The sequence below is a fragment of the Balearica regulorum genome, chromosome Z, assembly GCF_011004875.1.
Source record: "Balearica regulorum gibbericeps isolate bBalReg1 chromosome Z, bBalReg1.pri, whole genome shotgun sequence".
Lineage (NCBI taxonomy): Eukaryota > Metazoa > Chordata > Aves > Gruiformes > Gruidae > Balearica > Balearica regulorum.
This window is the reverse complement of record NC_046220.1, coordinates 87,308,385-87,321,139: the sequence shown is the minus strand read 5'-3', so window position 1 is coordinate 87,321,139 and position 12,755 is coordinate 87,308,385. Positions and strand designations below refer to the sequence as shown.

The following is a 12,755-nucleotide window of genomic DNA, read 5'->3' as shown; positions in this document are numbered from 1 at the left end:
TCATGGCCATTATTTATCCCCTGGTGGTTCTTGTAAACCAAGCACAATAAACAGCGTATATTAAAATTTTGTACCTACAGTCAGCATTGCTCATTGCTGTTTATGATTTTTTCCGGGGTCCAGACTCATATTCCAAGTCTGAACAAGCGTTTCTGGATGATCATTTATGTACCCTTTGTGTTCATCTTCCCCTCCTTCCTGTAGAGGCTATGGAGAGATTGATGTTTTCAACACTTAACACTCTTCAAAGTATTTTTGATCTTTTATCCTCTCTATGTCTGTTTTACCAGTGAACTGGAAACCAAAGGGCCAAAAAGGGTCATTTATTCAGTGCGCTGAAGTAGCTGCAATACAATTTATGTCAGTAGAGGGCAAAGCCTCACTAGAAACCGAAAAGCCTGGAACATGTTTTTCGTTTAGCCACTGGGGCGCACCAGAGTCAGGCAATCAATCCTTTGAATAAGCGATTTCGTAGATTCTTTGGCTAACCTAAACAAAAATAATACAACACAGTGACTGGCGTCTAAGTGCAAACAGTGAGCCAGTTTAGAAGCTGTGCGCGAGTGCCCAGATATTTATCCAAGAATGGTAAACACAAAGATGAAGGAATCAGAAACACAGTGACCCACGGTCATGATGATTAACAGGAGTGCTGTTTGCCAAATCTGAGTCTGAAAGAAAGGGCATTGACAAATTTAGTTTTACTCAGCATGGCAACGAGGCATTGGGGAGCTGAAGCCTCGGGACAGATCCAGCATTGCCCCGTCAGATTTAAGGAAGATTTGGTTTGGGCCAACCCCAACTGTCAAGTTTGGGAGATGGAATTCCGTCCGGGTTTTATTTATCAATCATCTAGCCCGTGAATTAATAGTGCGTGCTGTGCAAAATAACAGATTTGTATTTTTCAAGGCTTGGAATGGTCAGTGGTTTGGTGTTACTGAACACAAAACATGTGAGCGCAGTACGGACTGTACAATTTATAAGCCATTCGCTAATGGAGACCTTCCCCCACTTACACATACCACAAGCTATAACAGCACAGAATGGTTTGAATTAAGCTCACAAGTCCTGCCAAATTACAGCAGAGCTACGGTCATTGGGTCTGACCAGAACAAATGATGCCGGCTGGAAGCACACAAGAGGGACTCTGTGGAAGCAGTGAATAGCAAACAGCAAACAGCTGGGAGAACTCCGATGCACAGCTTTGGTCTCACATCTGTACATTAGTTTTTCTGTAGCCCACTATAAGACCTGGGGAAGTCTGCACACTGCAGAGCCAAACCAGGCTCGTTCATGCCTTGTCCATTTCCAAAATGGACAAGGAGTGTTACCAGGGCCACATCTGTAGCCACAAGATCAAACACAAACCTATTATTTTAAGAGAAGGGAAATGAGGATGGCTTGATTTAGCAGCAAAGATAGTAAAATAAAAATAATGACGTGTTTTTAATATAAATGTTCTGTCTCTTGTTCACAAGATATTTATGCTCTTACTTTTACTGCAAATATTTCTGGCATTTGTTGAATTTTAAAGCTAAAGTTAGTTAGCAGAGCATTCAATTGTTCATTAAAGTGGCTTTTACTCATAGTATCATCTGAGCAAATGCTGCTGTTTCTGCTCTTTGTTTAGATGTTCCTTCAAAGACATGCAGGAAGTGACAAATACCAATACAGATAGGAGAGCCATTTAGACAGACTTCTATTTACTTCATGAGAAAAGTGAATTTTTTTTAGTTTAACTTTTTATTTCCAAGATGGATTTTCACAAAGAAATGACTATTATCAGAATTTTATAGCATGAGAAAAACACATGAAGAAATTTTCTTCAGCTGCAACAAAATGGCAAGAACAAAAACAGAGCAAGAGAAAGTGTGCAGTCATTTTGTAGCCACAAATTAAAATAGCCAGTATACAGTGCAGTGAAACTTCTCACCTAATGTATAGCCATGGAGGTTACTTATGGCTAATATTTCTGCCAGAACACACCTACCCTAAGTGCAGGAGAAGTGCCTCTCAATCAATCTTGCAGCAGAAATGGAGAAAGTCAGCTATCCGAGCAAGCAGATGCTCCCCAGGGCTGACGGCCAAGGAGCCTTGTCTCCTTGGCCGTTGGCAGCTGCCACTGCGTTACACACCGCTGCAACACCCAGCCAGTACACACCAGTGACACACCATGACAGTGGACCGTGCTGTAGCAACAGCTCTTGCTGCCACTGGCCTTCACTGGAAAGACCCAATGGTTAATGGAATATTCATGACAAATTAATCAAAATATTTTGGGCTGAGTTATTGCTCTTTGCTGGCAGTGCATTGCTCTGCTGTAACTAGTTTCTGGAGTCAGGATCAATGCTTCATATAAAGAGGTTTTCTTGCTGAGCACAGGCATGTTTGCCCATGGAACTTAGGTTCTGCTGATGTGTCTGGAGCATACACCTGGTGGCTCCAGGAAAGAAGCTCGAGTATAAAATCTCAGGTCTATTATTTCTCCAAAGGAGCGCGAGAACAGTTCATTCTCTTGCTGTTCATTCTCCAGGGTACAGTCCTGAAGTAACAATGGCACTCCTCAAACTTCCTTTGGGTAAACAAGCACATAACTTACTTGGAGAGGAGAGGGAAAAAAAAATTCTTAACCCTTTGAGGTTCATCTGGCAGTTTATAGCACACTAGCTGAGTGGTTTCTCTAGAGTAGGGCAGTCTTACTGCCTGTGGGTAACTTTGTCTGGTATGAGTAGCTTCACATGACAAATAGTAGTAAAACACATTTGGAGCTTTATTTCATTGAAATACATATTTAACATTCAAAAACTCTGATTTCAAAGAAGAATCTGAAAATGAAAGCAAAAAGGACTCCTAAATACTTACGATGAGAAAGTTGAACTCCCAAATAGTTTTTATTATGGAATTAACCACCAGCAATAATTTAATTCCTTAGGAGATTAAGGTCTGCTGTTCACCTTCCAGTTATCTGCAAAGTATTCATCATCATGGCTGTGATAGCTTGTCCAAAAGAATTTGGAGTCCATCTTCCCTTGGCAGGCAATTGTGGCAGTGCTTAAAAGCAGCAGCAAAATGTACAGATGACTCTTTTTGGCTGCAAGAGGGCCTGCCAATATACATTACCAATTTGGTACGTGCCCACATAAATATTTACCTTTTAGATATACTAGAGAAACTTTCAGAGCTTTCTTTCCTCCTAGGCTGGAATTACTGATGCTAAGGAAAGCAGTCAGCCTGAGGTTTCAACTTCTCTGTTTCTTCTCTGTAGAGGAACTCTAGAGATGCAAAATAGGACAGTTAGATCTAAATGGAGGCAGATAGCATCCCCTTTTGTTGCGAGGTATTTTATTATATCTTCAGCACTGGCACCATTCTTTTGTAGAAGAAAATTTGGCAAACTATGTTGCTATAAAGATGCTTATCTGTCAGAAAGAGTTTGACCTTCTCAGAGCAACAATGTTTTCTTTAGCACTATGCAATCTGCATGAGGAAAGGAGTTCTCTGGCATGCTGTGCAGTGAGCCTGTTGTCTTAATTTCAGTGCTAAATCTTGTTAGTTTGTTTGGTTTGCATGCAGTGATAACTCACAGTTCACATCTGAGGACTTTGTATGTCCAGTGAACCAAGGAATAGGGTAGAGCATGCACTTGTTAAGATTACCGAAAAAGGAGAGGAGCACCCTGGCCTTTCTTCTCCCTTCTCCATCCTGGTAATTTGCCCAAAAATGACTCCTTTAAAAAGCAGATGCAGCTTTTAAAAAAAACTGATGCACCTTAAAAAGCAGGCACCAGAAGGAATGTTGGCAACCAGCGGCAGGGTGAGGAGCAGAGGGATGCATGTGCTCTGGCTTCTCCCTGGCTTTGCTAGCCCACTGAGGAAGGGAGAGGCAGCAGTGGGCGATATGGTGGTGCCTTGGGAACGGTGAAGGCTGGACGAGACTGCCTTCCTCTGGAATGCTCCTTGCATCCTTCTTCCCCAAGGGGCTTGGCTCCATGAGGTCTTGTATTCGAGCCTGGGGGAGGGAGGAGTGTAGTGCACAAGTTTTGTACATGTTTGGATGAAAACAGCTTCTGGTTCTAACAACACCTCGTGCAGCAACCTTGTCTCTTCCTGATAAGTCAAAAGACCTGTTTAAAGAGAATGATGTAGAATGGATTTCATTTATGTATTACTGAGACAATGTTAGCCCACAGACAATTATATTCCCAACTAAATGAAATGACAGATAGTAGCAGGACACGGACCGCAGAACTATGCCTCTTTAACCCTTTTCCCTGTTCTGTCACTACTTATTACCCAGTTTCCTTCACCTCTCAATGGCTTGGGTTGATTTTCTGTGACAGTGCTTCTCAAAACAGCATGGGTGGAAGGGACTTGCTTAATGTTTTCAAGTTGCTTATGAGTCAACAGTCATACTCTGCCTCCCTGTGCTGAAAATGAATCTCGAAATCCCACTTGGCTTTTTTTTTTTCTTTGTTGCTACAGATACAAAGGTTTTAAAGGCAACTGCTCAATTTCCTTCATTGAGCAGTTCAGAGCCCTCCACCAGTGCAATAAGTACTGTGAGATGCTGGGGCTGAACTCTCTCCGAACCACTCATCAAAAACAGAGGAAAGCAACATCCATGAAAAGCAAAAATCTTCCAAACTCATCGACTATAAAGAAAACAGTGCCCAAGAAAGCAAGAGAACCTAGAGACTTCATTTCTTCACAGCACTGAGTTGCACTTGTGAAAACTCCTCTCAAGGATACGTAGTAGTGATAGGCACCAATGACCAGAGGAGGGAGGGGGGCATAACTTTAGTCTTTTGCCTTATGTCATCATTTTGAAGTTCATCCTGATGCTGATGCCAGCGGCAAAGAAAGGAGCTGATTCTATGGTCTCAGTACCTGAGGTTTAACACCAGGGCAAGGTTTTGAAGACAAACTAAGCCATCTGCCTGGAGTATCTTACAACCCTTCTGTGTGTTGGTACCTGCACATTTTGAGTCTTGGACATTGAGTGCACCACAGGTCACTGGAAAACATCTTCCCTTCTATGTGGCTGTGCCTCTGACCCTGTGGTTTCAGCTGCTATGTAAACGCCAGTATATTTAAGATGCCACTTAGTAAAAGTTTTGCACAGTATTATTGCTCAGGCTGCTATAGAAAAATAGTTTTCTTTCCCAGATTTTTGCATCTTGTAATCCTACTATAATCCTATTCTTGTAGTTTTTTCTCCCACTTACATGTCTTTTAATAGAAGACAAAGCCATTCATGATTGGACATATCTGTCTTCTGCCCCCCCCCCCCCCCCCCCCAAATTAGCTAGCATCTTTAAGGTCCTCACAAAATGATGTCATTGGCTTAAAGATGAGCAACTTGTGTGATTCGCCATAGAATTTCTTGCTTTCCATGCAAACTTCCCTGATACTTCAGCGAACCCCATGGCACAGTACTGTTGTGCTTGCACTGATCCTATTGTAGAATAGAGGTTTGGAGGCTGCATGTTGCCAAACAGCTACCATCTGAAATAAACCATTACGTACGGAGGGTATTTCAGTACCTTGCAGCACTTTCAACTGGAATAAGTACTGTGTAGCATAAAGTTGTTTTCTGAAGGAACATGACAGCTGCCCAGAGGCATGATTTATCCAAAATGCCTAGGCACAGCCAGAACTGAAAAAAGATACTGTGCTCCATTAAACTTAAGTGTAGCTTATGAGAGATTTGCAGCCAGAGGAGGGAACTATGCAGGTCAGAGGATGCAGCAAGTTTACTGGAGGTGGCAGTTGGAAACCCAGCCTGCAGTACCTGACGCAGAATAGAAACACTGATCATTGTCAGATGACTTATCCCTTCTGATTACTGAATGACAGGTGGTGCCAGAAGCCAATACCTGTGTGTAAGAGTCCCATCAGTGCTGGGGAAGAGGAAAGCAATTTCAGACTAGGTTCTGCTTTGTGTTGATAAGCAGCGAGTGCCAAATAAGAGAGAAGCTGCTGGGGACTACCTGACACTAGGGAGAGAAAGTCATCTGACTGGAATGTAGATGTAACATCTAGGCTTCTTATCCTGGGCTCACTTTACAGTTAATGGAAGTCTTCTCAATGGAATTTGGAGCAAAGTGCAGGTCATCTAAAAAGCAAACATTTGAAATAGGTTAGATTAACTGTGCCAAAAAAGTGCCTATGTCTCTCCATTGAGGGAAAAGACATCTGCGTTTTAATTCCTACTGCTACATGGGGTGAAGTTCTCCAGAGTTGTTATGAAGCATTTGAATTTTTAATAGTTTTCTCCTAACTTAGGTGGAGGAGACCAACTACAAAACAATATTGCAGAAATTAGGATGGTATTGTAGTCCATTAAATGTATGGAAGACTATTTGAAAGATGCATTTTTAAATAGAAAATGCCAAAGGAAGGTGAAAACTTTTAATGTGACTGAAATTTGGGCCAAAACATTGAGAATGAAACCTTGACAAAACAATTACAATATATTGAGGATGGGAAGGCATTCATTTCAAAATAAAGGTGAATGAAAATGCTGTGCTACTGCAGAGAATCTGAAGTGTTGCAAGAGAATGGAGGCAGAAAAGTACACAGAGCAGAATCGTTGAAGGAGTTGTCAAACACAGCAGGCAGAGGGAGATGTGGCACGGATGAGGCAGATGGAAGTATTGATGCTGGCTGTGCGGTAGGGAAGAGGTTTTCCCAGGGAAGTCCCGCTATTCTGGTGTCTCAGTTGTTCAAAGCAGGAATCAGTCTGACTTTACCCACATCTCTCAGCCAAAAAGAAGTCGGTGCGTGTGAGAGAATGAGACACCGTGCACGGCCAGACAGCATACCTCGCGATGGGGATGGCAGCCACTTTCCACTGCCACCTGGCAGTCATCAGTGCTTTGTTTATTTGAGCCTGGAACTCTGTACTCTGTGGATGCTTAGTACTGCTTGTGGTTCTGGCTAGCTGTGGCGGGGAAGAGAAGATGGTGGGAGTGGGGCATTCAGGTGCTCTGTCATGGGTCAGCCGTGTGCTGGACGGTGTAACGCACCCCAGTTGGAGGCTGCTTGCTCATCAAAGCCAAAGGACAATGTAAGAAGCTGCATAAAAAAAGAGGCCTGGTATAGCCATTGAACTTGAATTCCCTCATGTGCTGCTCTAAATAGAGAAGGCTCACTTGGGGGTTACTGCCTGATCCAGGTGCTGCGTGTGTGCACATGTGCATGTGTGTATGTTTGCAGGCCACCCTTACTTTACCTAAGGTACTCGCTGTCTGTCACGTAGGAGCTGAAAAGTACTTCCCTAGCTTTCTAAAACAGACAGTTTCTAGTCATTCAGGAAACTCCAGGTATGACAGTGGCATGTAGCATCTTTGGGAAGGAAATTTGCTCCTGTTTCCCCTCTTAAGTGTTCAGCTTCCTGGTATTTCTGACCTCTCAGAGACAGAGTATTGGGAAACCAGTGCTTTCACACCCCCACAACTTCAGACAATTAGTTTTGTTGATGTTTCATGCCTGTGTGAAAACATCACCTTACTGCGTTTACCTGGTGTGTTCAATACTGATGACAGCACAGAGACAATGAATATTACCCTTGTCTGGAAAGATGGAGGTCTCGATCCTGCAAGTGGCCAAGCTCAGATGGATTCTCAGAGCATCCGTCTGTGACCATAGTTCTATCCCTGCAGTTGTTTGCAGGACTGAGTCATAACTTTTTTCCTTATTCATTAATCAAAAACTTGGAGAAAATGTTGTTTACACCTGTTGGCCAAAATAAGCATAGCAGAAACCATAGATCTGAATGAGGATGTTTATGCTCCACATGTCCATGGAACACAATACAATGAAAGGCTCTGTGCTCTGTGTGGCCTTCTAAAGAAAAGATGATGATGACATTCTTGTCCCCTGGCAGTGAGCATAAGCGAATCATAGAATTTGGTTTGGTTGGGAAAGACCTTTAAGATCATCAGGTCCAACCGTAAACCTAGCACTGCCGAGTCCACCACTAAACCATGTCCCCGAGCACCACATCTATGCGTGTTTTAAATACCTCCAGGGGCGGTGACTCAACCACTTCCCTGGCAGCCTCTTCCAGTGCTTGACAACCCTTTTGGTGGAGAAATTTTTCCTAACATCCAATCTAAACCTCCCCGACACAACTTGCAGCCATTTCTTCTTGTCCTATCGCTTGTTACTTGGGAGAAGAGACCGACCCCCACTTGGCTACAGCCTCCTTTCAGGTAGTTGTAGAGACCGATAATGTCTCCTCTCAGCCTCCTTTTCTCCAGGCTAAACTTGGTGTCATCTGGAAGCTTACTGAGGGTGCACTCGATCCTCGTTCAGATCATTGATAAAGATATTAAAGAGAACTGGCCCCAGTACTGAGCCCTGGGGAACACCACTTGGACCAGCTGCCAACGGGATTTAACTCCGTTCACCACAACTCTTTGGGCCCGGCCATCCCGCCAGTTCTTTACCCAGCGAAGCGTACGCCTGTCCAAGCTGTGAGCAGCCGCCTTCTCCAGGAGAATGCTGTGGGAAATGGTGTCAAAGGCTTTACTAAAGTCCAGGTAAACAACAGCCACCCTCATCTACTACATGAATCTTCAGAATGTTTTCCTCTGTGGGGAACTGTCCTCCAAGCCCACTGATGCAGCACTAATTAAGGACTCAGGGCACATTCTGGTTTGATGGATTTGATATTTTTCATTCACCTTTCAACTAGACATCTGCACTCAAAAGCTAATTTTCTTTTTTTGGTGTTGTTTCTCTCACGGAGTAAATGTGTACATGGAGCATTATATAATAACAAGCCATCGTATTTGGATTAAATAGACATACGCACAGATAAAATGGATGCTTTCCCACTGCTCAGGAGTTTATTGAATGTGTTTTCTTTGTTAATAATACTGTGTGAGTCACAATTCCTGAATTTCTGTCAGTGGAAAGTCTAAGTGATGATAATAGGAAAACCTGGCAATACACTGCTTTCAAGCAGTCGTTTTTCTGTAATAGAACAAAAGCTTCAATTATAATAATGTCACATGACCCTGTTAAAATTCAGTCATTGCCCTTGAGTTCAGCTTCACGTGCAATTACATTGAAATAATTATACATTAATAGCTACCAAAAGTAGAAAACACTTGACTGATTACCTCAGGTTAAAGCCATCTTGACAAGTTTTAAAACCTTGCTCTGTCGTGGTACTCAGATGATTGCTCTTTGGCGTATCTAAGGGAAGAAGAGACCTGAGTCTTTGCCTTTTATTTGTTTCCTTGTTGCCCCATCCTCTTTCACACTTGCTGAGCTGTTCTGCCCTCCTGTCTGTCTTGTTTGACAGGTAGGAACTCTGGGGCAGGAATACCTTGTCTATGCAGGTCCTTCTGAAAAACATCCTCAATTCCTTACTGACATTTCTGGGTCACGATGGTAAGAGTTTAAAATGTAGGTAGTCTGACAGTGAGAGAGAGCTCCAGTGTGCTTGTCAAAAACTGATGGGAAATGATGATTAACAGACTGTTTGTCTGCCCGTGTCTCAATTTTCATGTCAGATTTTTTTGAAAAAGACTTTGCTAATAATTGCTTTCTTTGTAGACTGATAACTAGCCACACTACCCACCTTAGTCTTGCTGTTACGTATTTCCTGGCACTCTGAAAAAGAATGAAAGCCGAGTGCATCTAAACTCAACTTCATACAAAGGTTTAGACCAAGAAATCAGACTGGGAAAAGAAAGTTTGGTCCTATTTATGTCAGTTGACTTCAGTGGCAGCAGAAAGATTCACCAGTAGAACTATGGTTTTACCTTGGTGTACCTCTGTTACCAGTATGCTTCAGCTGGATGTCTGCAAAGTCATAAGCAGTGAAATAATTATTTTCAGTAGGGTAACCAGTATTCTCATTGGGCTCTAGATTTAATGGCCCATTGAGGCGAATGGGAGAAACAGCTACCTGTTTTACAGACAGAGCTTTTTGCCTTTTACAGAAGGGAACCCAAGCATGGGTTTTGTGAGCAAGTCAAATAAAGATGTATTCTAATCTCAGCAGAGACATCAGCAAAGCAGAAACTGGAGCCCATTTTTTAAAGTTAATTCTTGCTGCTAGAAGTTGTGTTACTATATTAATAAACAGTATTAAGCACACACAGAATGAATGAATTGCACTGTGTCCTGATAGCAATTTTAAAATGTTATGCTTTTCATAGGGCACCACTGTAGTTTAGGCTGAAGCACTAATGGTTTGTGATTTAAATTCTATTCCACAGACTAACAATGATAAACCACTCAAGAATGGAGTCAATAAAGCTTCTACAGGATGTTTCTTCTTGTTCAAAAGTAATTGATCACACAAATGGCCTATAGGTACTGAGGGTTTAGATATATGTGTCCCTATAGATAAATGATAATTCTACCTGTTGTTTCACAGTTTTTAAGTGCTTTAAAAACCATCTGAGCTCCAGTGATAATGTTTTTCAAAAACACCTAAGAGATTTCAGTGTATAGGTCCATATCCACAAAATGTTAGGCACCAAATTCATATGTTGGTCTTTTTTCCAAAAGTGTCTGTGATCCCTGGAACTTTATTGCTCAGTGGAGACTGGCCTCCTCAGTCCCTTTTGAAATAGAACCTGGAGTACATTTGAAAATGTCACCAGAATGTTCAGAAGTGTTCAGTGGTAGTAATAAATGAATTGGAGTACATCAGTCCTCCGCAGATTCAAGCAGACAGCTTGCACCTTTGAAGACCAGTGCACAGTTGCTGGGAATCAGCTGCAGGCTCTGGTTCCAGCTTTAGATCTTAAATTCAGTCTCACCCACAAGGGGAAAGTCAGTGGTACAGAAAACAGTCCGCCTGCTCCTGAAATATGGGGAGATATGTCTGGACTGCAGAAGAATTTCCTCCAAAACTGGAAAATTGAGAAACTTCTAACCAAAATGTCTGCAGCATTTTTTAACCTGTGCAAAAAGATAGATCCGTGCTATAGAAGCTAGATTATTCTTCATTTCAAATTTCCAAATGAAAGGAGCCAGACTGCTAAGATTCAGGATTTGAATCTATGACTAGTCTTGGATGAATAGATCATTGCAGCGCTGTGTACATACTCCCTGTCCTTACGCATATACCTGCTTTACAAGTTGCTTGGCCCCAGGTCCAGAGGATGCAACTTCAGAAGGCAGCTGATGTATTTCGAATGCGGCGCCTTGAATGTTTATCCACTTAAAGGAGATGTGAGATGGAGAACCCCACTAGAAAACAGGCAGTATGCTTCCCAGTCCATTCCCTATACCACATAGCAAGAGAAAATTGTGTGCAATTCTTACAGGAGAAACTTTTCAGTGTAACTCCCGCTGCTTCACCTTGTAACCCAACAGTGAACTGCAGGGATGCAGCTCCATTATGCCTTAATTTCTTTTTTTTTCTCTTCAAGAAACTTCAGTGTATGTAATAATTGTGTGGGTGTTGTAAAGGTCATGTTGCTCTACAATAGAAGCCTCAGTAAATAACTTCAATTTTGAGTTTTAAGACCACAGTAATAAGAAAGTAATAGGGAGGGAGAGTTAATCTACACTGCTGTCCTACCACAGAGCACATGGGAAGGTTAGGACCTGTTTGCCCACATGGATGTTTGACTCTTTTAAATGGGTATCTGTTAATAACATCAGAAGTGGAAGCTGGCGAGCCTGTACTGCCATTCCACCACTGGAGTACCAGCAGTGGTGATTCATGTTTTGCATCTCTAAAAGAACGAATGACGTGGAATAAGCTGTGATGACATTACAAATTGTGGCACTAGTCCAAAATGACAGACCTAATCTCCAGCTCTTTCTGTGGTTATGCTATGGGTATTGTGCTCAGGCAAGCAGCACATGAGGCTTACTGAGTGGGAGGAGAGAAACAGCATAAGATGTTCTTCAAATAGGAAAAATTGCAGTGCCAGTAATCGGGAGAAGGGCAAGCAAGGCTGGCACAGGCTTCCTAGAAAGCACTGCAGGCGTGGGGAGGGAGGGATGGGACTTTCTGCATTTCTCTCTCAATCAAAGGTTGAGAAGAAAACTAGCTGCTGCGAAAACATTACACAGGGACAAGGGCACTTTTGCTTTCCTCCTGGAAAGCCGGAGAAGAGGGATTTCCAGCTCTCTTGCCCACCGTTGTCCCCCAACTTACCTGCACAAAGATTCCCTCAGCTAGAAGCTCCTTTTCAGCAAAGACCTTTTGAAAAAGCCATAATTATCTGCAGCTCTGCTGATTTCACTGTGAGTCTGCCATAAAATATTGTGGGTGTGAAATTACTGTGTTTTACTGAGTCTTGGATGGCAGGAGCATACTGGCTTTGGGAGCCTTTCTGTTGCTGCTGGATTCTGGCTGGGTTTATGGATGACTGAAGTTGTTTTGCAGCGGTGGCAGAGCCATGTCTCTTGTTAGTGTTAATGCTTAGTAGTCTTAGAGTTGCCTACTCTGTGCCAGATTTTTGGATCTGGCCCACTGCATCAGTCTTCCCGATTCATGATCTGCTCCTTTCAGACACAGGATAGGACCCAGCCTTATGCTATGGGACAGCCCAGAAGGCTGGTAGTGCTGCTACAGAAATGTGTTTGAATGAGCTTTCTGTGTAATGTAGAAGGGAGGAATAACATCAGGATATGTCTGTCCGTCCATTCACGCTTTATCTGGTAGCCAAGATTAAGATTTATTGTTCCTGAAAGCACAACCGGACCAGGGCAGAGGAGGCCAGCTGGTGCAATAGATGCTGGAAGGCTGATGTCAGGGAAGTGGGACAGCAG

At 42.8% G+C, this 12,755-nt stretch overlaps 1 protein-coding gene across 3 annotated transcripts in view; it reads left to right on the top strand.

Moving 5' to 3' along the window:
- The window catches only part of ALPK2 (alpha kinase 2), a 50,407-nt gene extending 40,284 nt beyond the window's left edge, over positions 1–10,123 (top strand). For all 3 annotated transcript variants that reach the window (XM_075740662.1, XM_075740661.1, XM_075740660.1), the window contains one exon: positions 4,482–10,123. In XM_075740662.1, coding sequence (XP_075596777.1) covers positions 4,482–4,716 — 235 coding nt within the window. In that variant the 3' untranslated portion in view covers positions 4,717–10,123. The remainder of the gene's footprint in view (positions 1–4,481) is intronic.
- Positions 10,124–12,755: the final 2,632 nt, after the last annotated feature.